Source organism: Oncorhynchus nerka, linkage group LG7 (assembly GCF_034236695.1).
Source record: "Oncorhynchus nerka isolate Pitt River linkage group LG7, Oner_Uvic_2.0, whole genome shotgun sequence".
Classification (NCBI taxonomy): Eukaryota; Metazoa; Chordata; class Actinopteri; order Salmoniformes; family Salmonidae; genus Oncorhynchus; species Oncorhynchus nerka.
Genome location: NC_088402.1, coordinates 25,349,924 through 25,376,011, shown reverse-complemented (window position 1 = coordinate 25,376,011; position 26,088 = coordinate 25,349,924). Strand labels below are relative to the sequence as shown.

The 26,088-nt window shown below is 43.5% G+C and overlaps 1 protein-coding gene across 1 annotated transcript; it reads left to right on the top strand.

Annotated features, from left to right (window-relative positions):
• The first annotated feature begins 358 nt into the window (after positions 1-358).
• LOC135572317 (uncharacterized) lies at positions 359-16,428 on the top strand. The gene is made up of 3 exons (XM_065020034.1): positions 359-626; positions 14,699-14,955; positions 15,613-16,428. The coding sequence occupies exons 1-3, from the start codon at positions 592-594 to the stop codon at positions 16,044-16,046; spliced, it is 726 nt and encodes a 241-aa protein (XP_064876106.1). The 5' UTR covers positions 359-591; the 3' UTR covers positions 16,047-16,428.
• The last annotated feature ends 9,660 nt before the right edge of the window (positions 16,429-26,088 follow it).

The window sequence follows — 26,088 nt, the reverse complement described above, 5'->3', positions numbered from 1 at the left end:
AGTGCAGACCACGTTCAACTATGCGTGACGCTAGTATGTCCCTGTTAATGAACTTAATTGATTCATTGTTTGTAGAGTTCTCTAGTCATCGTTGGTGTCCCTTCTCCATTATTTATTGTGCATATGTATTCAATTGAAGAAACATGGGAGGTGGAAAGAGGCTCACCCGAATGCTTCGAAAATTATTTGAGGAATAATCTGCTTGTGAAATTGATTTACATGCCGTCATTGAAATGGAGATTAGGCATGTTTAGAAATGCCTAATTATTGTCCTACCACAAAGCTCAGCAGAAAATGTTAGGATGAAGTTGAGAACAAAGAATCTGGGAGAGAAACAAGACCATGAGGAACAGTCGACATCAAAGATAGTTTAGCAGCGCGCTAAAACCAAAACTCTGAAAACCAAAACTATGTATAGCAGGGGGAAAAAAATCCCATAATCATTGCAACATCACTGAGGAAATAATATTTGTAAATAGTTTCTGTATTTACTGTATGTCATCGGTAATGTGGAGCAGGGTGGTGGAGCATATTGCAAATGGATTTAGTGCCTTCAAAGATCCTTCAACGACTTTTATCTTCTAGGTGCTGATGGTGTTTTTCTATGCCTGGGTAACATCTGAAGGGTGAGTGTGTAGATGTGTATATGCATGTGTGCATGTGTGTGTGTAAAAACCTTTGTCTGTGCATTGGCTGGTGAAGAAATTCTCTGGGGAGTGTTTTAATGCCTTACCTCGTTTTGCAGCAATTAGATTTTTACTCTTCACTGGGGTATGTGATTGTAAGTGCTGGAGGCGATTGAGTTGCAGTACCCAAGGCAGATGGCTCTCTAGATGTAGCTGAAACCCCTGGAGCTTTAAGAGCTGTCAATCACAGCCTACACAGAGAATACAACCAGCACCAGCAACTGGCTGCTAACTCCCTCACTGAGAAGCACTACTAACACTGACAGGCAACAGTCAGTCTTTAGCTGGGTGGTAAATGCTGACCATGTCCAACAAAGTGGTCTGAAATCTCTCAATTCAGGAGTATACCCTGTACTGTGGGTATTCTGCAATGTCAAATATGGAACAATAAGGGAAATATGAGGATTAAGGCCCAGTGATCACCAATTTATGGACTAACACAAATGTAAACCTGAATACGTACAATTTTCCTGTTGCTAAGACAGGCACTGTGAGCTTACACACTGTAAATTAAATAATTATTAAATTATATTAAATTATAATTGGATTTATATTGTAACTATTCTTTTAACAATATCAGTGAGGAGGAGCATAACTTGACCATGGCATCGTTTCCCAGTTGTAATGTAACTTAAGTTAACCAGGGCATCGTTTCCCAGTTATAATGTAACTTAAGTTAACCAGGGCATCGTTTCCCAGTTATAATGTAACTTAAGTTAACCTGTTGCGACGAGCAATCCCGTATCTGGGATCGTAATTATAGCCTCAAGCTCATTACCATAACGCAACGTTAACTATTCATGAAAATCGCAAATGAAATGAAATAAATATATTGGCTCTCAAGCTTAGCCTTTTGTTAACAACACTGTCATCTCAGATTTTCAAAATATGCTTTTCAACCATAGCAAAACAAGCATTTGTGTAAGAGTATTGATAGCTAGCATAGCATTAAGCCTAGCATTCAGCAGGCAACATTTTCACAAAAACAAGAAAAGCATTCAAATAAAATAATTTACCTTTGAAGAACTTCGAATGTTTTCAATGAGGAGACACTCAGTTAGATAGCAAATGTTCAGTTTTTCCAAAAAGATTATTTGTGTAGGAGAAATCGCTCTGTTTTGTTCATCACGTTTGGCTAAGAAAAAAACCTGTATCCGGGAGTGTAATTATAGCCTCAAGCTCATTACCATAACGCAACGTTAACTATTCATGAAAATCGCAAATGAAATGAAATAAATATATTGGCTCTCAAGCTTAGCCTTTTGTTAACAACACTGTGATCTCAGATTTTCAAAATATGCTTTTCAACCATAGCAAAACAAGCATTTGTGTAAGAGTATTGATAGCTAGCATAGCATTAAGCCTAGCATTCAACAGGCAACATTTTCACAAAAACAAGAAAAGCATTCAAATAAAATAATTTACCTTTGAAGAACTTCGGATGTTTTCAATGAGGAGACTCTCAGTTAGATAGCAAATGTTCAGTTTATCCAAAAAGATTATTTGTGTAGGAGAAATCGCTCCGTTTTGTTCATCACGTTTGGCTAAGAAAAAAAACGAAAATTCAGTCATCAAAACGCCAAACTTTTTTCCAAATTAACTCCATAATATCGACAGAAACATGGCAAACGTTGTTTAGAATCAATCCTCAAGGTGTTTTTCACATATCTATTCGATGATAAGTCATTCGTGGCAGTTTGGTTTCTCCTCTGAATCACATGGAAAAATACATGCAGCTGGAGATTACGCACCAATTTCGATGGAGGACACCAGGCGGACACCTGGTAAATGTAGTCTCTTATGGTCAATCTTCCAATGATATGCCTACAAATACGTCACAATGCTGCAGACACCTTGGGGAAACGACAGAAAGTGTAGGCTCGTTCCTGGCGCATTCACAGCCATATAAGGAGACATAGGAACACAGCGCCTCAAAAATCTGCCTCACTTCCTGTTTGAAGTTTCATCTTGGTTTCGCCTGTAGCATTTGTTCTGTGGCACTCACAGACAATATCTTTGCAGTTTTGGAAACGTCAGAGTGTTTTCTTTCCAAAGCTGTCAATTATATGCATAGTCGAGCATCTTTTCGTGACAAAATATCTTGTTTAAAACGGGAACGTTTTTCATCCAAAAATGAAATACTGCCCCCAGAGGTTCAAGAGGTTAACCAGGGCATCGTTTCCCAGTTGTAATGTAACTTAAGTTAACCAGGGCATCGTTTCCCAGTTATAATGTAACTTAAGTTAACCAGGGCATCGTTTCCCAGTTATAATGTAACTTAACTTTACCAGAGCATCATTTCCCAGTTGTAATGTAACTTAAGTTGACCAGGGCATCATTTCCCAGTTGTAATGCAACTTAAGTTGACCAGGGCATCATTTCCCAGATGTAACATAACTTAACATAACCAGGGCATCATTTCCCAGTTGCGATATAACTTAAGTGTTTTACAAACAAGCACGTAGAGAGAACGTTTACTAAGTGCATCATTAGACCGTGTCGATACTGATAGGATCAAAAGAAATGCAGCGCTGCTCTCAGATCAGCCAAATCTTACCTTAACACTAGAATTATTCCACAATACTGACAATGGATCAGCTCCTATAGAGATATTACCACCTATGGCTGCAAATATTGAGGTGGATTATTATGCACTAAATCACAGATCATGAAACATATTGCGGCACAAATTACAGACAGTAGCCTAGTAATGCAGTGTCAGAGCTCCCGTTATTTAGAATGTTGCGGTGCGTTAGTTCACAGCTGTGTCTATCTCTGGATGTCTGGGTAGCTGCTGTGGCCTCTCACTCTTTCTCTCTGCCTCTCTGTCGCTCTCTTTCTCTCTGTCTCTCTGTTGCTCTCTCTCTCTCTATCTGTCTCTGTCCTTCTGTCTCTCCGTCACTCTCTCTCTCTCTCTCTCTCTCTCTCTCTCTCTGTCTCTGCCTCTCTCTCTCTCTGTCTCTGCCTCTCTCGCTCTCTCTCAAGTGGGGCTGGTGCTGTGAAAACTCCCAACTAAACAAGATCATGTCAACTGGGGTGAACATGAAAGATGGCCTGCGACCAGCGGCGTGCGAGCCATGCGTTTTATCCTTTCACATGATCGCCGTATAAAATCTGCCCATAAACAAATTAGGGGTGCAGACTTAGCTTTTTTCTCCCTCTCAGATTCCTCTGATGCTAAATGGCCCTGCCCAGTTGGCGAAGGTTGAAAGACGGCAAAAGGGGGAAGCTTAATGCGACAGAGCGGTCAGCTAGTTAGACGAGTGGAAAAACAGAATGGTATGACAAACACACACACACATACAGACAAGAAAACACACATGCACTCACAAAAACACACACACACACAGTCTCACTGTCACAGATCACACAGTAATGTCATAAAAAAGCCGTCTCAGTACAGAGTGGAAGGGAGCCTGGGTTAAAAGGCCGGCGTGTGGCACTCTACTCCTCTGGGCATGGAGTTGGCAGCGGGAACATGGTGTGACTGATGATATGAAGTTGGCAGCGGGAGCATGCTGTGACGGATGATATGCGTGCCATCCCATCGCAACACCCTGCGTCCCTTGCATGAGAAAGAGGAGGCGTCCCGAGCCTGAGAGAGAAGAGGCGTTTATTGGAAACAAACATCAGAGGGAGCTGCCCGTGCCAGACACAAAGTAAATCACTCTCAAGTCGTGTGTGTTTGTGTGTGTGTGTGTGTGTGTGTGTGTGTGTGTGTGTGTGTGTGTGTGTGTGTGTGTGTGTGTGTGTGTGTGCACTAGGGGCAGGACGATACCAGTATCTCAATATCTTTTCTGTGTCTAAATTGAAAACACGAAACAGACCAAACTCTGGTCTTTGAAATATAATGTGCTTTATAATGTGCTATATCTTGGAAAATAAATAAATGTGACTCTGGATGACAACATAATGATGTTTGTTTTCAACATTAGAGCTGTTTTCCTAAAGAAGTTTGTGTTTTGTTTCCTTGCCATGCCACAAACGAGAATTGCGATACTGGTATCTTCCCTGCCCTAGTGTGTACTACGTGTGTGTGAGTGTGTGTGTGTGCGCGCGCACTAGCCAGACAGACACTGCCAACTCTGTGCCCACACCACATTGTCGCTGTCACCATGATGTAACACATTCTTATCCACATCGAGACCCCAGCCTAATTTGGTCACAAACTCTTTTGTTCTGATCTGCCAGAGGATGCCCCGTCCTCTCTGCCAGTGCCAGGCTTAATCTCTCTCTCTCTCTTTCTCTCTCTCCCTTCTCACTCTCTCTCTCTCCCTTCTCTCCTTCTCTTTCACTCCCTTCTCTATTTCTCTCTCTCTCTCTCTCTCTCTCTCTCTCTCTCTCTCTCTCTCTCTCTCTCTCACTCTCTCTCTCACTCTCTCTCTCTCTCTCTCGCTCTCTCTCTCTCTCCCCCTTCTCTTTTTCTCTCTCTTCCCCTCTCCCCTCTCCCTTCTCTTTTTCTCTCTCTTTCCCTCTCCCTTCTGTTTCTCTCTCTCTCTCTCTCTCTCTCTCTCTCTCTCTCTCTCTCTCTCTCTCTCGCTCTCTCTCTCTCTCCCCCTTCTCTTTTTCTCTCTCTTCCCCTCTCCCCTCTCCCTTCTCTTTTTCTCTCTCTTTCCCTCCCCCTTCTGTTTCTCTCTCTCTCTCTCTCATCACTCTAACCTACGAAACCGATGTTACTACCCATCTATGCAATGTACTTGTTTGTTACAGTACATGAGGTAATCCACACAATATGTCTGTTGCAACGACACTGTAGATTTTGACAGAGAGATGGGAGCTTATGGATGTCTGTCATCCCTAACTAACGGTTCACCATGGTCTATCATAATCCTTTAACAGCTATACAGGGTTAGAGGAGGGGAGAGGTTCTTCAAATAATCCCAGAAAAAGAGGGACTGTACTCGGGCAACCCAGAACCAGATGTCCCCTCTGTTTATGTACTTCTACATATTTAGCCGTCCCTTTTGCAGTGATGCAGATTTTGAATGTTTGTTTTCCGATACTAATAAATATGTTTTTGATTTACGTTTTTCAAAATGGAAACTTGAATTCTCTCTCTCTCTTTCTTTTATCCTTTTGTCTCTCAAGTTCTGCCTCTATCTCTCTCTCTCTCTCTCTCTCTCTCTCTCTCTCTCTCTCTCTGGACTGTGTAATGACTTCCAGAGAGGACTGATCTGTTGTCCTCTTTTAACCCTTAATCGTTTTAACAAGACACACTGTCTTGAAAAGACCCCCTTTGTCTTCCTTAAAGTCAGCTTCATTAAATTGCCTGTTTTTTTTGTGTGTGACATATTTGTATATTTTTACTGAGTCTTTTCTTTGGCCACTTAAAAGCCTCTTATCCAGCACAGACTGAAAGCACAGAAAGATTCTAAAGCTCAAAGAAATGAATTTACCATTGCTTTAACATGTGGTACAACTCCAAACGCTCCTCCAAGAGGATATTTATCAAATAATCACCAAATGTTTTAATGGATCATGCTTTCATAAATATTTAAGACCACTCATCTATCTATCATAGTGCAGTTGAGTTATGAACTTACTCCCTGACACAATATATTAGCATATTTTAATTGCAGAGCTCTGTGCATATTAATGTCACATTACTGTTCACATGGAACTCAGTGGCAATGTTCTCTGTATTTGTAAAAACCTATTAATGTAATACACACCTGACACTGATGAGGCAGAATAACTGAGCATGGGCTATAAGCGATATTTTATTACGGTTTAATAAACTACCAATAATTAACTATTCATAATTTTATCCAGCTCAGTCAGTAAAATAACAATTAGTGACAATGTTTTGATTTGAAATTGTCTCAGAATTTTAAAAGTGTTAGTAATGAACACTATACATTTAACAAATTTAACGAACAATTGACAAATTTCATCCACTTAAAAGAAGATGAAACAATTTTTCCTACTCTTATTGAAACCCTATGTATCTGCCTCCCCCTCACACCAATCCTACAACACACACACACACACACACACACACACACACACACACACACACACACACACACACACACACACACACACACACACACACACACACACACACACCCCTACATAGACATACATACACATACACACCCCTACATATACACAGCCCTACACACACTCACACCCCTACACACACTCCCCCCACACACACACACATACACGCACACACACGCAAACACACACGCACACACACACATACACGCAAACACACACACGCACACACACACACACACACATACACGCACACACACGCAAACACACACGCACACACACACATACATGCAAACACACACACGCACACACACACACACACACACACACACACACCCAGCCACCATCATTACAACAATCACCACCCCTCCATGTCCCCCCACCCCCCCTCTCCTCCTGTCGCTCCACTTTGGGACATTTATGTTGTGGGCTTGCTGCTTGCCATATTGGAGCTGGCCTGGCAGGATAATTGCCTGTTAAAGTGTTTAAAAAGCAGGTGCAGGTCGGTCTCTGCTACCCCAGCGTTTGGCCCCTTCCACCATTACCCCCTCTCTCCAGATCTGAATGGAACCTCTGTTCACACACAGGCCACTGCTTTGAAAATAAACGGCCTGCAAAAATACGAGAGGTTTTCATAGGTGTGTGCCGAGAATTAGAGTCAGGAAGGAGCCAGCCAGAGGGTGAAAGATTTGGGACGCAAATGCCGCCGGCGTAATTTATTCCTGTAAGTCATTACCGTTACATATACTGAAACTCGCTCGCTGCCTGCTGCTTCAAAACACCACAATAATATCCCAGCAAATGCTAACCAGTTGTGGTTGCTTTCGGCGGTCATGGAATCTACGTTTGTTTTTATTTTATGAACTTGATTGACTAATGCGAGTGAGGTCAAAACAATAGTTCCTTTCTCTCTCCTCAGCTCTATAACGTAGTCCTTACAGCTGGTGTGTCATGCAAAGAAACGATTACATGGTATATAAATACATAAGTGATATGATGTTTAGTTCCACACATGTATTCCATTTTATTGCTGCAGATTTAAGAGAGAATTATCTGAAACGCGCCTCGTGGAAAGTCATGTCATGTTGCAGAATGTTTATGCCTCTTTTCTAGACATATCTTACCATGTCCAGCAAGAGGCATGTTTATAGAATGAGCTAGAAGTGCAACAAGAGAAGTCATAAAACACAGTTTAATAATTATTACTACATAACTACAATTATAACCACATTAACGGACACAATTATACAGAGTTCAGAGTTAGCTTTTATTACTTAACTGTTTGTGTGTTTCAAGTTTTATTAATTGTATTGTATGGGATACACATGGTATACACCATCCAACAAAATTATTATGTGTGTGTGTGTGTGTGTGTTTGTGTGTGTGTGTGTCATTAATCACTGTACAACCATCTGTCGGTCTAACAGAGGCTATAATGAGGCTAAGGACTGTGTAGCTTCAAATGTGTGTTTTGTTGTTGAATATCTTCCCCACCATTCTACTGAAAAGCATAATGTCCTGTTGATTATCAGCACTACTGTTAAAAGATTAGAACACATTTACTTTGTCTCCATTTATAATCCACTACATTGTTTAATTTGAATCTAAAAGTTGAATATGTTTTTAGCTAAGAAAACATTTGGTTTTGCTTAGTATATCTTTGTTCAGTATTTCATTGCATCCTCATATTTATATATTTTTAGATTTAATTTGTGATTGTAAACAGTGTTGACATCGTCTTTGATGGATTGACCAAACTGGAATACTGCATGTTCTTTATAAAGTGATTCTGGTTTGGTGACCAGACTATGATTAAGATATCAAATATCATTATAGAAGCAGAAATAACACATATACTCCGTTTATCCCCCCTGTCATTTACAACAACATTGAACACAAACAAACCAAATGTTTCTCTGATGCAAAGAGATCACCAATTGATTGATTAGTATCTACGTTGAAAAAGGATGTCTCCTGAAGTTATGCAACCACTTTGTTCTTGTTTGGAAAGTCAAGAAGCTGGACTGTAATGAAAATGTAATAGACGGCAACAGCTGTCAATCATTTTATAATATATTTTTGGGTTGTTCTAAAATGTTATGATTTTTAAATACATTTTCAGAAGTTAAATCTGAGTTATTTGCTGTTGGAGACACCAAACTCAAACATTCCATTGCATAGATATGCCACAATGACATTTGCATAATCTACATTCTCGTTATCCTATATGTAATCTCTGTGTGCCTATATGTAGCCTTTATGTAGCCACTATGTACCCTCTATGTAGCTCAATGCTCTTTGTAGCTGTTTATATTGATCTGTTATACACTGGATAATATTGTCCTGCTGCAACTGCTTACAAACAATTCATAGTGTATATTTACAACGTGGAATTGGCGTTTTCCGTGCAAGCGGGTCGAAAGCATGCAGTTAATTCAGCCTAACGAGTGTGTTCTAGACTGACTTTGATGTGCTCAAGCACGGAGTGAGCAGGCTTAGCATACTCTAGGATTAGCATGGAGAGAGTGTGTACAGTATTTAAATTGGAATGCATTATTAATTGACTTATTCACTGGTATGTAGTTCTAGTAATTAATCTACTTAATCAATGCTCTGAAATGAAGCAGTGAATAGTTCAAATATTTAAAAAAAAAAGACGTTTTTAACCAAAAGCCAATCTGTATTTTTTGTGGCTCCGAGGGTTGTTCAATTGTGTAACAGAATCATGTTGCATGGCTAACTCCTTAAATCATTCACTTGCTGTATGACATGCCATCATGACAAATAAATAATGCAACACACAAAATCATGTTGTCCTTGTCCTTTTTAATTGGCTGTAAACAACCACCATTTTAAAACGCATCATGCTTTGTTACACACAGTTGAAGTCGGAAGTTTACATACACCTTAGCCAAAATCATTTAAACTCAGTTTTTCACAATTCCTGACATTTAATGCCAGTAAAAATTCCCTGTCTTAGGTCAGTTAGGATCACCACTTTATTGAAAGAATGTGAAATGTCAGAATAATATTAGAGAGAATTATTAATTTCAGCTTTTATTTCTTTCATCACATTCCCAGTGGGTCAGAAGTTTACATACACTCAATTAGTATTCGGTAGCATTGCCTTCAAATTGTTTAACTTGGGTCAAACATTTCGGGTAGCCTTCCACAAGCTTCACACAATAAGTTGGGTGAATTTTAGCCCATTCCTCCTGACAGAGCTGGTGTAACTGAGTCAGGTTTGTAGGCCTCCTTGCTCGCACACACTTTTTCAGTTCTGCCCATTTTCTATAGGACTGAGTTCAGGGCTTTGTGATGGCCACACCAATACCTTGACTTTGTTGTCCTTAAGCCATTTTGCCACATCTTTGGAAGTATGCTTGGGATCATTGTCCATTTGGAAGACCCATTTGCCACCAAGGTTTAACTTCCTGACTGATGTCTTGCGATGTTGTTTCAATATATCGCCATAATTGTCCTCCCTCATGAATACCTATGTGAGAATGCTGTTCATCGACTACAGCTCGGCATTTAACACCATAGTACCCTCCAAGCTCGTCATCAAGCTCGAGACCCTGGGTCTCGACCCCGCCCTGTGCAACTGGGTACTGGACTTCCTGACGGGCCACCCCCAGGTGGTGAGGGTAGGCAACAACATCTCCACCCCGCTGATCCTCAACACTGGGGCCCCACAAGGGTGCGTTCTGAGCCCTCTCCTGTACTCCCTGTTCACCCACGACTGCGTGGCCACGCACGTCTCCAACTCAATCATCAAGTTTGCGGACGACACAACAGTGGTAGGCTTGATTACCAACAACGACGAGACGGCCTACAGGGAGGAGGTGAGGGCCCTCGGAGTGTGGTGTCAGGAAAATAACCTCACACTCAACGTCAACAAAACTAAGGAGATGATTGTGGACTTCAGGAAACAGCAGAGGGAACACCCCCTTATCCACATCGATGGAACAGTAGTGGAGAGGATAGCAAGTTTTAAGTTCCTCGGCATACACATCACAGACAAACTGAATTGGTCCACCCACACAGACAGCATCGTGAAGAAGGCGCAGCAGCGCCTCTTCAACCTCAGGAGGCTGAAGAAATTCGGCTTGTCACCAAAAGCACTCACAAACTTCTACAGATGCACAATCGAGAGCATCCTGGCGGGCTGTATCACCGCCTGGTACGGCAACTGCTCCGCCCACAACCGTAAGGCTCTCCAGAGGGTAGTGAGGTCTGCACAACGCATCACCGGGGGCAAACTACCTGCCCTCCAGGACACCTACACCACCCGATGTTACAGGAAGGCCATAAAGATCATCAAGGACAACAACCACCCGAGCCACTGCCTGTTCACCCCGCTATCATCCAGAAGGCGAGGTCAGTACAGGTGCATCAAAGCTGGGACCGAGAGACTGAAAAACAGCTTCTATCTCAAGGCCATCAGACTGTTAAACAGCCACCACTAACATTGAGTGGCTGCTGCCAACACACTGACATTGACGCTGACCCAACTCCAGCCACTTTAATAATGGGAATTGATGGGAAATTATGTAAAATATATCACTAGCCACTTTAAACAATGCTACCTAATATAATGTTTACATACCCTACATTATTCATCTCATATGTATACGTATATACTGTACTCTATATCATCTACTGCATCTTTATGTAATACATGTATCACTAGCCACTTTAACTATGCCACTTTGTTTACATACTCATCTCATATGTATATACTGTACTCGATACCATCTACTGTATCTTGCCTATGCCGCTCTGTACCATCACTCATTCATATATCTTTATGTACATATTCATTATCCCCCTACACTTGTGTGTATAAGACAGTAGTTTTGGAATTAGATTACTTGTTGGTTATTACTGCATTGTCGGAACTAGAAGCACAAGCATTTCGCTACACTCGCATTAACATCTGCTAACCATGTGTATGTGACAAATAAAATTTGATTTGATTTGATGCCATCTATTTTGTGAAGTGCACCAGTCCCTCGTGCAGCAAAGCACCCCCACAACATGATGCTGCCATCCCCATGCTTCACAGTTGGGATGGTATTCTTTGGCTTGCAAGTCTCCCCCGTTTTCCTCCAAACATAGCGATGTTCATTATGGCCAAACAGTTCTATTTTTGTTTCATCAGACCAGAGGATATTTCTCCAAAAAGTATGATCTTTGTCCCCATGTGCAGTTGCAAACAGTTGTCTGGCTTTTCTATGGCAGTTTTGGAGCAGTGGCTTCCTCCTTGCTGAGCGGCCTTTCAGGTTAAGTCGATAAAGGACTTGTTTTACTGTGGATATAGATACTTTTGTACCTGTTTCCTCCAGCATCTTCACAAGGTCCTTTGCTGTTCTGGGATTGATTTCCACTTTTCACACCAAAGTAGGTTCATCTCTAGGAGACAGAATGTGTCTCCTTCCTGAGCGGTATGGCGGCTGCGTGGTCCAATGGTGTTTATACTAACGTATTTGTCACGCTCATCGTAAAGAGGAGACCAAAGCGCAGCGTGATTAGAATACATACTTTTTAATGAAGACGAAGAACACTTAACAAACTATACAAAAACAACAAACCGAACGTGAAGCTATATAATACTAGTGCAGACACAGGCAACTAGACATAGACATAGATAATAACCCACGAAATACCCAAAGACGATGGCTGCCTAAATATGGTTCCCAATCAGAGACAACGATAAACAGCTGCCTCTAATTGAGAACCAATCTAGGCAACCATAGACATACATAAACACCTAGATAGTAAACAACCCCATAAACCTACAAAACCCCTAGACAGTACAAAAAAACATACATCACCCATGTCACACTCTGACCTAACCAAAACAATAAAGAAAACAAAGAATACTAAGGTCAGGGCGTGACAGTATTATTGTTTGTACAGATGAATGTGGTACCTTCAGGCGTTTGGACATTGCTCCCAAGGATGAACTAGACTTGTAGAGGTCTACAATTTTTTTCTGAGGTCTTGGCAGATTTCTCTTGATTTCCCCTTGATGTCAAGCAAAGAGGCACTGAGTTTGAAGGCAGGTCTTGAAATACATCCACAGGTACACCTCCAATTGACTCAAATTGTGTCAATTAGCCTATCAGAAGCTTCTAAAATCATTACATAATTTTCTGGAATTTTCCAAGCTGTTTAAAGGCACAGACAACTTTGTGTATGTGAACTTCTGACCAACTGTAATTGTGATACAGGGAATTATAAGTGAAATAATCTGTCTGTAAACAATTGTTGGAAAAATTACTTGTCAAAACATGTCACACCCTGACCTTAGAGATCCTTTTAATTCTCTATTTGATTAGGTCAGGGTGTGACTAGGGTGGGCGAACCTATGTTTTCTAGTTCTTTGTTGGCCTGGTATGGTTCCCAATCAGAGGCAGCTGTCTATCTTTGGCTCTGATTGGGGATCATATTTAGCCAGCCTTTCCCATCTGTTGATTGTGGGATCTTGTTTTTGTGTAGCTGCCTGTGAGCAGCCCAGAACGTCACGTTTCCTTTTCTCCTGTATTGTTTTTGTGTAGCTGCCTGTGAGCAGCCCAGAACGTCACGTTTCCTTTTCTCCTGTTTTTGGTGAGTTGCATATTTATTAAACATTTAGAACTCTAAGTACGCTGCACCTTGGTCCCTTCATTCAGACAATCGTGACAAAACTATAGTTTCTTAACCTTTCTAGTTCCGCTAGCGGAACACCTCGACAACATTCCGCTGAAAAGGCAGTGCGCGTAATTCAAAAATATTTTTTTGAAATATGTACCTTTCACACATTAACAAGTCCAATACAGCAAATGAAAGATAAACATCTTGTTAATCTACCCATCATGTCTGATTTAAAATATGCTTTACAGTTAAAGCACAACATATGATTATGTTAGGTCATAGCCAAGTCAAAAAACACAGCCATTTTTCCAGCCAAAGATAGGAGTCACAAAAAGCAGAAATATAGATTAAATTAAATCACTCAAAGGACATCATGTTACACAATACATGTATGTTTTGTTCGATAATGTGCATATTTATATCCAAAAATCTCAGTTTACATTGGCTTCTTACGTGCAGTAATGTTTTGATTCCAAAACATCTGGTGATTTTGCAGAAATACTCATAATAAACATTGATAAAAGATAGTGTTATTCACAGAATTAAAGATAGACTTCTCCTTAATGCAACCGCTGTGTCAGATTTTTTTTTACTTTACGGAAAAAAGCATAATCTGAGAACGGTGCTCAGAGCCCAAAACAGCCAGAGGAATATCCGCCATTTTGGAATCAACAAAGTTAGAAACAACACCATAAATATTCACTTACCTTTGATCTTCATCAGAAGGCACTCCCAGGAATCCTAGTTCGAAAAATAATGACTGATTTGTTCCATAAAGTTCCATCATTTACGTCCAAATAGCCACTTGTTGTTAACGTGTTCAGCTCAGTAATCCATCTTCATGAGGCGCGAACATTTTGTCCAGACAAAAACTAGAAAAGTTCCGTTACAGTCCTTTATAAACATGTCAAACGATGTATGGAATCAATCGTTAGGATGTTTTTAACATAAAACATAAATAATGTTCCAACCGGAGAATTCCTTCGTCTTCAGAAAAGCATTGGAACGAGAGTGTCACATTCTGACCTTTATTTCCTTTGTTTTGTCATTATTTAGTATGGTCAGGGCGTGAGTTGGGTGGGCAGTCTATGTTTGTTTTTCTATGTTTTGGGGTATTTCTATGTTTCGGCCTAGTATGGTTCTCAATCAGAGGCAGGTGTTATTAGTTGTCTCTGATTGAGAATCATACTTAGGTAGCCTGGGTTTCACTGTGTGTTTGTGGGTGATTGTTCCTGTCTCTGTGTTTTGCACCAGATAGGGCTGTTTTTGGTTTTCCACGTTTATTGTTTTGTAGTGTTCATGTTTATCTGTTTTTATTAAACATGAATCAATATAATCACGCTGCGTTTTGGTCCGACTCTACTTCACCACAGGAAAACCCTTACAGAATCACCCACCAACCAAGGACCAAGCGGCGTGGTAAACAGAGGCAGCAGCAACAACAGCAACAGCGGCGCAAAGAGGAATGGACATGGGAGGATGTATTGGACGGCAAGGGTTGCTACACCTGGGAGGAGATCCTGGCGGGAAAGGATCGCCTTCCATGGGAACAGGTGGAGGCAGCTAGGAGAGCAGAGGCAGCCGGAGAGAGGAGCCGGCGATATGAGGAGGCAGCACGGCAGTGCGACAGGTACGAGAGGCAGCCCCAATAATTTTTTTGGGGGCAGGCGCGGTGTGGTACCTTAGCCAGGTAGCAGACCTGAGCTCACTCCTCGTGCTTATTATAAGCAGCGCATTACTGGTCAGGCACCGTGTTATGCGGTTAAGCGCACGGTGTCGCCAGTAAGTGCCCATAGCCCGGTGCGCTATAGGGCAGCCCCCCGAAAGTGCCATGCGAGTGTGGGCATCGAGCCAGGGCGTATGGTGCCTGCTCAGCGGGTCTGGTCACCGGTACGCAGTTTTGGTCCAGGGTATCCTGCGCCGGCTCTGCGTGCTGTGTCTCCGGGGCGCTGGGAGGGTGCAGTGCGTCCTCTGCCTGCGCTCCGCTCGTGCCGGGCAAATGTGGGAGTGGAGCCTAAGGGAGAGGTGCGTGTAGTAAGCACTAGATCTCCCGTGCTTACCCACAGCCCGGTTCAACCTGTGCCTGCACTCTGGAGGGTCCGGGCTAGAGTAGTTGTCCAGCCTGGGGAAGTGGTGCCAAGGTTGCGCACCAGAGCTCCAGTGCTCCCCCACAGCCCGGTCCTTCAGGTGCCTCCTCCTAACACCAAGCCTCCTGAAGGTCTCCCCAGCCTGGTGGTTCCTGTGGCAGCCCCACGCACCAGGCTGTCTCTCTGTCTCCTCCCTGCAGGTGGTCCTGTCTGTCCGGCGCTGCTGCCGGAGTCTCCCGCCTGTCCGGCGCTGCTGCCGGAGTCTCCCGCCTGTCCGGCGCTGCTGCCGGAGTCTCCCGCCTGTCCGGCGCTGCTGCCGGAGTCTCCCGCCTGTCCGGCGCTGCTGCCGGAGTCAGAGGCGCCAGAGCCCCTCAGCCCAGAGGCGCCAGAGCCCCTGCCCCTCTGTCCCGAGCTTCTGCCCCTCTGTCCAGAGCTTCTGCCCCTCTGTCCAGAGCTTCTGCCCCTCTGTCCCGAGCTGCCCCTCTGTCCAGTGGGGTCATTGAGAGGGGTGGCCATGGTTAGAAAGCCACGGAGGCGGACAATAAAGCGGACTAAGACAATGTTGAAGTGGGGTCCGCGTCCCGCGCCAGAGCCGCCACCGCGGACAGACGCCCACCCAGACCCTCCCCTATAGGTTAAGGTTTTGCGTCCGGAGTCCGCACCTTTGGGGGGGGTACTGTCACATTCTGACCTTTATTTCCTTTGTTTTGTCATTATTTAGTATGGTCAGGGCGTGAGTTGGGTTGGCAGTCTATGTTTGTTTTTCTATGTTTTGGGGTATTTCTATGTTTCGGCCTAGTATGGTTCTCAATCAGAGGCAGGTGTCATTAGTTGTCTCTGATTGAGAATCATACTTAGGTAGCCTGGGTTTCACTGTGTGTTTGTGGGTGATTGTTCCTGTCTCTGTGTTTTGCACCAGATAGGGCTGTTTTTGGTTTTCCACGTTTATTGTTTTGTAGTGTTCATGTTTATCTGTTTTTATTAAACATGAATCAATATAACCACGCTGCGTTTTGGTCCGCCTCTAATTCACCACAGGAAAACCCTTACAGAGAGGTAACCCTGTCGGGAGTGCACATCATGAGACAGAGGCTCTCTGCCAGACACTGACTCAAAGAGGTCTAATGAGTCACTCCTTTATAGTATAATCCTCAAACCAGTTTCTAAAGACAGTTGACATCTAGTGGAAGCCCTAGGAAGTGCAACCTCATCCACATCTCAAGGTGTATTCGGTAGATCAAGCTTTGAAAAACTACAAACCTCAAATGTCCCACTTCTTGGTTGGATTTTTCTTAGGTTTTCGCCTGCCATATGAGTTCTGTTATACTCACAGACATCATTCAAACAGTTTTAGAAACGTCAGTGTTTTCTATACAATACTAATAATAATATGCATATATTAGCATCTGGGACAGAGTAGGAGGCAGTTTACTCTGGGCACGCTATTCATCCAAAAGTGAAAATGCTTACCCCTATCCCAAAAAGAGTGGTTGAAAATGAACACTCCAACCTAAGTGTACATAAACTTCCTACTTCAACTGTATATGTATATCCTTTTCTTTAAAAAAATATTATTCAATGAATGAAATGATAACTTTGTATTCCATAAAGAATTATAAAAGAACCGTGCATTTTAGGACATCAAAGCTGTTATCAAAGAAATGGGAATGCTCCATTCAGAAGGCATTTGAGTTAAAGATCCCAAGAGGATTTATCTGCCATTGTAACCCTCTATATCTGGAGGAGAAGCGCAGGATCGTGACTCCCCTGTGGATTCTGTTGAAATGACTCATATTGATATACTCAGATTGTATTTATGAATATATGAACAGCATTGAACCAACTTTTAAATCAAATGTTTGAAAAATAACATCAATTATTTATTAAGTACTCTCACACACACACACACAGGCCCACTCAAACACGCACACAGGCACGCACATACACACACATACATTCCGTAACCTTAGTTTCATCACACACACACACACAGTACATTCCCAAAGGCATTGTGTGTCATCCTCACATTCAAACTTTTATCATGATTATTTTAGCCATGGGGATGTATGGGATGACTGATGATATCATTAGCCTGCAATACACTCACCCGGGACTAACATGCAAAATATAGCAGCAACGCTATTTCACTTCCTATACCCTCTGCAGGTTTGAAATATGACACTAACTGCACTGTAAGGACTGCCAGACTTGAATGGCTCTACCCTTCGGAGCACAGCACTGTCCTATCCTATGCTTACTCAGAGTTACTATACTTGTGAGAGAGCTACCACTCTCCCTACACCTGTAAATCAGAATACACAACAACAACCCAAGCAGCCTGGATGGCACAGCACTGTGAGGCAGAGGCCAGATCCCAGAGTCCAGAGGCCAGAGCCCAGAGCCTGCTGCAAGCTTGCTGACCTGCTGCATATCACATTTTACTGCCAGGACCCAGCTGCTTTATGAAACCTGGAAACATGGTTGTGACTGTATCAGAGGCAGGGCCTTCCCCCTGAAGGTGTGTGCGTGAGGCTACATCTAGCTGAATAATAATGCTTTGATTAGAGCCAGATACGGTCTGTTGATTGGTCCAGTTGACTAGGTGTTGAGAGGTATGGCTCTGTTCACACATAGCTGCCAATGGCTAGTGCATTTTGAAGGGGAAAGACAGAGGGAAGAGAGAGGCTGGCAGGGAGAGAGAGAGAGATGAAATCCACAGTGTCAAGACATTTGGAGAAAGAGACAGAGAAAAGGAATGCTAGATCAACAGGGGGCACTCCCCCTCTCACCAATACAGGCCTTCTCTAAGTTTAGTACCTCACCCTCATTCTAATTCTTTCATTTTAAAAAATGTGATTTTCATTTATCAGACTTATGTGAGCAGGCACACGGTTTTCATTACCAGGCCATCTGCTCCTGTTTCAAGGCAGGAGAGACAGAGAGAGAGAGAGAGAGAGAGAGAGAGAGAGAGAGAGAGAGAGAGAGAGAGAGAGTGAGAGAGAGAGAGAGAGAGAGAGAGAGAGAGAGAGAGGCCAACAAAACGGCTTACCTCCCCCTAAAATAATTTGTTTGCTTCTCGGCGGCGTATTTTTTAACTTGCAAAACCTTGCTGAAATTGTTAGTAGGCAATTGGAGAAGCAGTGACAGCCTGACCTCTAGTCGCCCAGCCATAAACATTGATTGTGTGCCTCAGATCAATCAGATTAGCGTAGAGAGAGAGAGTTTTGAGGAGAGAAAATAGGAGAGGAGAAGGGAGGAGAGGCACAAGGCTGCATGGAGGAACAGATTTTACATCAGACTCACTCTCAGACTCCATTACACTCCACCACAGCCCGGCCTGCTAGACTATATCCCTGGCTGATTATAGGATCTAAAGTGTATTCGGAAAGTATTCAGATGCCTTGACTTTTTCCACATTTGTATGTTACAGCCTTATACAAAAACATGTGAAATTGTTTTTTAAATCAAAAATCTACACACAATACTCCATAATGACAAAGCAAAAACAGGTTTTTAGAAATTTGTGCAAATGTATAATAAAAAAACTGAAATATCACATTTGCAGTAATATTCAGACCCTTTACTCAGTACTTTGTTGAAGCACTTTTGTCAGCCATTACAGCCTTGAGTCTTCTTGGGTATGACACTACAAGCTTTGCATACCGGTATTTGGGGTGTTTCTCCCATTCTTCTCTGCAGATCCTCTCAAGCTCTGTCAGGTTGTATGGGGAGCGTCGCTGCACAGCTATTTTCAGGTCTCTCCAGAGATGTTCGATAGGGTTCAAATTCAAGCTCTGTCTGGGCCACTCAAGGACATTCAGAGACGTCCAGAAGCCACTCCTGCCAGTCTGAGGTCCTGAGCGCTTTGGAGCAGGATCTCTCTGTACTTCGCACCGTTCATCTTTCCCTCGATCCTGACAAGTCTCCCAGTACCTGCCGTAAACATTACTACAGCATGATGCTGCCACCACCATGCCTTACTGTAGGGTTGGTACTGGTGGGGTGATGAGCGGTGCCTAGTTTCCTCCAGACATGACGCTTGGCATTCAAGCCAAAGAGCTCAATCTTGGTTTCATCAGACCAAAGAATCTTGTTTCTCAGTGTCCTTTATGTGGCTTTTGGCAAACTCTAAGTGGGATGTAATGTGCCTTTTACTGAGGAGTGGCTTCCGTCTAGCCACTCTACCATAAAGGCTTGATTGGTGGAGTGCTGCAGAGATGGTTGTCCTTCTGGATGGTTCTCTCATCTCCACAGAGGAACTCTGGAGCTCTGTTGGAGTGACCATCGGGTCATTGGTCACCTCCCTGACTAAGGTCATTCTCCCCCGATTGCTGAGTTTGGCCAGGTGGCCAGCTCTAGGAAGAATCTTGGTGGTTCCAAACATTTTTCAAATTAAAAATGATAGCCACTGTGTTCTTGGGGACCTTCAATGCTGCAGACATTTTTTCGTACCCTTCCCCAGATCTGTGCCTCAACACAATCCTGTCTCTGAGCTCTAGGGACAAATTCTTCAACCTAATGGCTTGGTTTTTGCTCTGACATGCATTGTCAACTGTGGGACCTTATAAAGACAGGTGTGTGCCTTTCCAAATCATGTACAATCAATCGAATTTACCACAGATGATCTGTGGAAACAGGATGCACCTGAGCTCAATTTTGAATACTTAGGGTCTGAATACTTATGTAAATGTAATATTTCAGTTTATTATTTTTTATACATTTTCTACCATTTCTAAAAATATATTTTCACGTTGTCATTATGGGGTATTGTGTGTAGATTGATGAGGAAAAATGTATTTAATCAATTTTAGAATAAGGCTCTAATGTTAGAAAATGTGGTAAAAAGTGAATACTTTCCTAATGCACTGTACATCATCAAGGTCAGTGGCCCAAGAATGACTTACAGTCAGAATGTTACTACTATATGGTGATAACGATGAGGAGGAGGAGGATGATGAGGAGGAGGACGAGAATGAGGATAATTATAATGATGATGAGAAATATTGTTATCACTATAAGATAATTATACTATCTCAAGACCATCAGACTGCTAAACAGCAATCAACAACTCAGAGGCTGCTGCGTACATTGAGACCCAATCACTGGCCACTTTAATAAATGGATCACTAGTCACTTTATACAATGCACTCTAAATAATGCCACTTTTATAATGTTTACATATATTACATTACTCATGTCACATGTATATACTGTATTTTATACTATTCTACCTTGTCTATGCAGTTCGGCCATCACTCATCCATATACGTTTATATAAATATATATATATTTTTTTATTTCACCTTTATTTAACCAGGTAGGCTAGTTGAGAACAAGTTCTCATTTACAACTGCGACCTGGCCAAGATAAAGCAATGGAGAAGGGGATGAGGTAGTTATTTACAGATGGGCTATGTACAGGTGCAGTGATCTGTGAGCTGCTCTGACAGCTGGTGCTTAAATGTCACGGCTGTTTGAAGGAGAGGACCAAGGTGCAGGGTGGTGAGCGTACATTATCTTTTAATGATCAAAATGACGCCTACAAAACAATAAACAATACAAAAACAAACCGCGAAACTCAAAGGCAAAGTGCCATAAAGAAAGTAAAATTCCCACCAAGACAGGTGGGAAAAAAGGCACCTAAATATGGTTCCCAATCAGAGACAACGATAGACAGCTGTCCCTGATTGAGAACCATACCCGGCCAAAACATAGAGATAGAAAATCAGAGAAACACAACACATAGAAATGCCCACCCCAACTCACGCCCTGACCAAACCAAAATAGAGACATTAAAAGGATCTCCAAGGTCAGGGCGTGACATTAAAGTTATGGAGGGATATATGAGTCTCCAACTTCAGTGATTTTTGCAGTACGTTCCAGTCATTGGCAGCAGAGAAAGGCGGCCAAAGGAGGAATCCTTTGAGGGTGACCAGTGAAACATACCTGCTCGAGTGCGTGCTACGGGTGGGTGCTGCTATGGTGACCAGTGAGCTGACATAAGGCGGGGCTTTACCTAGTAAAGACTTATAGATGACCTGAAGCCAGTGGGTTTGGCGGAAAATATGAAGCGAGGGCCAGCCAACGACAGCATACAGGTCGCAGTGGTGGGTAGTATATGGGGCTTTGGTGACAAAACGGATGGCACTGTGGTAGACTGCATCCAATTTGCTGAGTAGAGTATTGGAGGCATTTTGTAAATGACATCTTACATGATACTTACGTGTACATATTCTCATTCACCCCTTTAGATTTGTGTGTATTAGGTAGTTGTTGGGGAATTGTTAGATTACTTGTTAGATATTACCGCACTTTTGGAACTAGAAGCACAAGCATTTCGCACCACTCACATTAACATCTGCTAACCATGTGTATGTGACAAATAAGATTTGATTTGATTTAAGAGTAGTAGTATTAGTAGTAGTATTAGTTGTAGTCATAGTCAAAGCAGTAGTACTAGTAGTAGTAGTAGTAGGAGTAGTAGTAGTAGCAGCAGCAGTCGCACTCGCAGCAGTAGTAGCAGTAGCAGTAGTAGTAGCAGTAGCGGTAGCAGCAGCTGTAGTAGTAGTAGTAGTAGGAGCAGCAGTCGCACTCGCAGCAGTAGTAGCAATAATAGTAGCAGCAGTAGCGGCAGCAGAAGCAGTAATAGTAGTACTATTAGTAGTAGCAGCAGTAGCATTAGCAGCAGTAGTAGTAGGAGGAGGAGGAGCAGCAGTAGTAGTAGTAGTAGAAGGAGCAGCAGTAGTAGCTGCAGCGGTAGTAGTTGCAGTAGTAGTAGCAGTAATAGCAGTAGTAGTAGTAGTAGCAGCAGTAGCAGTAATAGCAGTAATTGTAGTAGTAGTAGCAGCAGCAGTAGTAGCAGTAGTTGTAGTAGTAGTACTAGTAGCAGTAGCAGTAATAGCAGTAGTGGTAGCGGTAGTATTAGTAGTAGTACTAGTAGTAGTAGTAGCAGTAGTTGTAGTAGTAGTAGCAGCAGCAGTAGCAGTAATAGCAGTAGTATCGGTAGCAGTAATAGTAGTAGTAGTAGCAGTAGCAGTAATAGCAGTAGTAGTAGTAGTAGTAGCAGCAGCAGTAGTAGCATTAGTAGTAGTAGTAGTAGTAGTAGTAGTAGTAGTAGTACTAGTAGCAGTAGCAGTAATAGCAGTAGCGGTAGTAGTACTAGTAGCAGTAGCAGTAATAGCAGTAGTGATAGCGGTAGTATTAGTAGTAGTAGTAGTAGCAGCAGCAGTAGTTGCAGTAGCGGTAGTAGTAGTAGTAGCAGTAGCAGTAGTAATAGTAGTAGCAGTAGCAGTAGTTGCAGTAGCGGTAGTGGTAGTAGCTGCTATCAAGGCGAGACCCAGATGTAGACACAGGAGGCAGATGGTTGGAGTTTCACAATGTTTATTAATCCAAAAGGGGTAGGCAAAAGAATGGTCGTGGACAGGCAAAAAGGTCGAAACCAGATCAGAGTGCAGGAGATACTGTGACGATCGTCGTTGGAATGAGGTGAGGACCAAAGCGCAGCGTGGTAAGTGTTCATCATGTATTTATTAAACCGAGAACAGTAAACAAAATAAGAAAGGAGAAACGAAACAAAACAGTTCTGAAAGGTGACATACACATAACAGAAAATAATCACCCAGGTGGGAAAAGGCTACCTAAGTATGATTCTCAATCAGAGACAACTAACGACACCTGCCTCTGATTGAGAACCATACCAGGCCAAACACAAACACACCACATAGAAAAAGGAACATAGACAAGTCACCCAACTCACGCCCTGACCATACTAAAACAAAGACATAACAAAAGAACTAAGGTCAGAACGTGACAGTACCTCCCCCCCAAAGGTGCGGACTCTGGCCGCAAATCCTGAACCTATAGGGGAGGGTCTGGGTGGGTGTCTGTCTGTGGTGGCGGCTCTTGCGAGGGACGCGGACCCCACTCCACCGTAGTCTTTGTCCGCCTGCTAACGTGCCTCCGTGGCCTCTTTAGAGTGGCAACCCTCGCCGCCGTCCTCGGACTGGGGACCCTAGCTTCGGGTCCCGGGCGATTCCGGTAGCACCGGAGTAACAAACGGCTCTGGCAGCTCCTGACTGACAGGCGGCTCTGGCCGCTCCTGACTAACTGGCGGCTCTGGCTGCTCCTGACTGACGGGCTACTCTGGCAGCTCCTGACTGACGGGCGGCTCTGGCAGCTCAGGACAGACGGGAGACTCTAGCAGCTCAGGACAGACGAGAGACTCTGGTAGCGCTGAGCAGGCGGTAGCACCTGTAGGGAGGAGATGGAGAGACAGCCTGGTGTGGGGGGCTGCCACCGGAGGCCTGGTGCGTGGAGGAGGCACCGGATAGACCGGACCGTGGAGGCGCACTGGAGGTCTCGAGCACCGAGCCTGCACAACCCTACCTGGCTGGATGCTCCCCGTAGCCAGGCCAGTGTGGCGAGGTGGAATAGACCGCACTGGGCTGTGCTGGCGGACCGGGGACACCATGCACAGGGCTAGTGCCCGGCCCAAGGAGACGCACTGGAGACCAGATGCGCTGAGCCGGGTTCATTGGAACCTGGCTCGATGCCCACTCTAGCCCGGCCGATATGAGGCGCTGCTATGTAACGCACCGGGCTAGGCCTGCGCACCAGGGACACCGTGCGCCTCACGGCATAACACGGTGCCTGCCCGGTCCACCTCTCTCCATGGTAAGCAGGGGGAGTTGGCGCAGGTCTCCTACCTTACTTAGCCACAATAGCCGTGTGCCCCCCCTAAGAAATGTTTGGGGCTGCCTCTCGTCCCAGCAGTGCTGCCGTGCTGCCTCTTCATACCACCGCCGCTGCCTCCAGCTCTTCCTTGGGGCGGCGATATTCTCCAGCCTGTGCCCAGGGTCCCTTGCCGTCCAAAATCTCCTCCCATGTCCAGGAGTCTTGCGATTTCGGCCGCTGCCCGTTACCACGCTGCTTGGTCCTCGGTTTGGTGGGTGATTCTGTGATGATCGTCGTTGGAATGAGGTGAGGACCAAAGCGCAGCGTGGTAAGTGTTCATCATATATTTATTAAACCGAGAACACTAAACAAAATAACAAAGGATAAACGAAATGAAACAGTTCTGAAAGGTGACATACACATAACAGAAAATAATCACCCAGGTGGGAAAAGGCTACCTAAGTATGATTCTCAATCAGAGACAACTAACGACACCTGCCTCTGATTGAGAACCATACCAGGCCAAACACAAAAACACCACATAGAAAAAGGAACATAGACAAGTCACCCAACTCACGCCCTGACCATACTAAAACAAAGACATAACAAAAGAACTAAGGTCAGAACGTGACAGGTACAGAGTGGCAGACAGGCTCGTGGTCAAGGCAGGCAAAATGGTGAGGTAGGTGGGTACAAAGTCCAGAAACAGGCAATGGTCAAAACCGGGAGGATTAGAAAAAGGAAAATGCAAAAGCAGAAGAACGAGAAAAATGCTGGTTGACTTGGAAACATACAAGACGAACTGGCACAGAGAGACAGGAAACACAGGGATAAATACACGGGGGAAAACAAGCAACACCTGGAGGGGGTGGAGACAATAACGAGGACAGGGGAAACAGATCAGGGTGTGACAGCAGCAACAGTAGTGTAGTAGTGTAGTAATATTAAATATAAAAACACTATATGCCATTTAGCAGACACTTTTCTCAAAAGTGACTTACAGTCAGTCATGTATGCATACATTTTATGTATGGGTGGTCCTGGGAATTGAACCCACTACCCAGGCATTACAAGCTTTGAGTAGGTGTCGTCATAGCAGTAGTAGAACTAGTAGTGCAACGCAACCTACTAAAGGAATAAGTGCGAATAGAAGTAAAAGTAGTAGTCTTGTCAATGTAGTAGTAGTACTAGTATTATTCTGTAGTACACTGAACACAAATATCAATGCAACATGCAACCATTTCAAAGTTACAGTTCATATAAGGAAATCAGTCAGTTCAAATAAATTCATTAGGCCCTAATCTATGGATTTAACATGACTAGGAATAGAGATAGCTTTAAAAAAAGGTAGGGGCGTGGATCAGAAAAACAGTCAGTATCTGGTGTGACCACCATATGCCTCATGCAGCGTGACACATCTCCTTTGCATAGAGTTGATCAAACTGTTGATTGTGGCCTGTGAAATCTTGTTCTACTCATCTTCAATGACTGTGTGAAGTTGCTGAATTTTGTCTGGAACTAGAACACACTGTCGTACACATCAATCCAGAGCATCCCAAACATGCTCAATGGGTGACATGTATGGTGAGTATGCAGGCCATAGAAGAATTGGGACATTTTCAGCATCCAGGAACTGTGTACAGGTCCTTGCGAAATGGTGTCGTGCATTATCATACTGAAACATGAGGTGATGACGGTGGATTAATGGCACGACAATGGGCCTCAGGAACTCGTCACCGTATCTCTCTGCATTCAAATTGCCATCGATAAAATGCAATTGTGTTCGTTGTCCATACCTTATGCCTGTCCATATCATAGCCCCACCGCCACGATGGGCACTCTGTTCCCACCGTTGACATCATCAAACCACACGACACTGCCATCTGCTCAGTACATTTGAAACCGGGATTCATCCGTGAAGAGCACACTTCTCTAGCGTGCCAGTAGGCATCGAAGGTGAGCATTTGCCCATTGAAGTCGGCTACGAAGCCGATCTGGTGTCAG

What these genes read in the sequence shown, in the direction of transcription:
- LOC135572317 (XM_065020034.1), top strand. Translation starts at nt 592, where the DNA reads ATGGTGTTTTTCTATGCCTGGGTAACATCTGAAGG. An exon ending in GCCTGGGTAACATCTGAAGG is followed by an intron (nt 627 to 14,698) that starts GTGAGTGTGTAG and finishes ACTTCACCACAG; the next exon opens with GAAAACCCTTACAGAATCAC. An exon ending in GCAGCACGGCAGTGCGACAG is followed by an intron (nt 14,956 to 15,612) that starts GTACGAGAGGCA and finishes TCCTCCCTGCAG; the next exon opens with GTGGTCCTGTCTGTCCGGCG.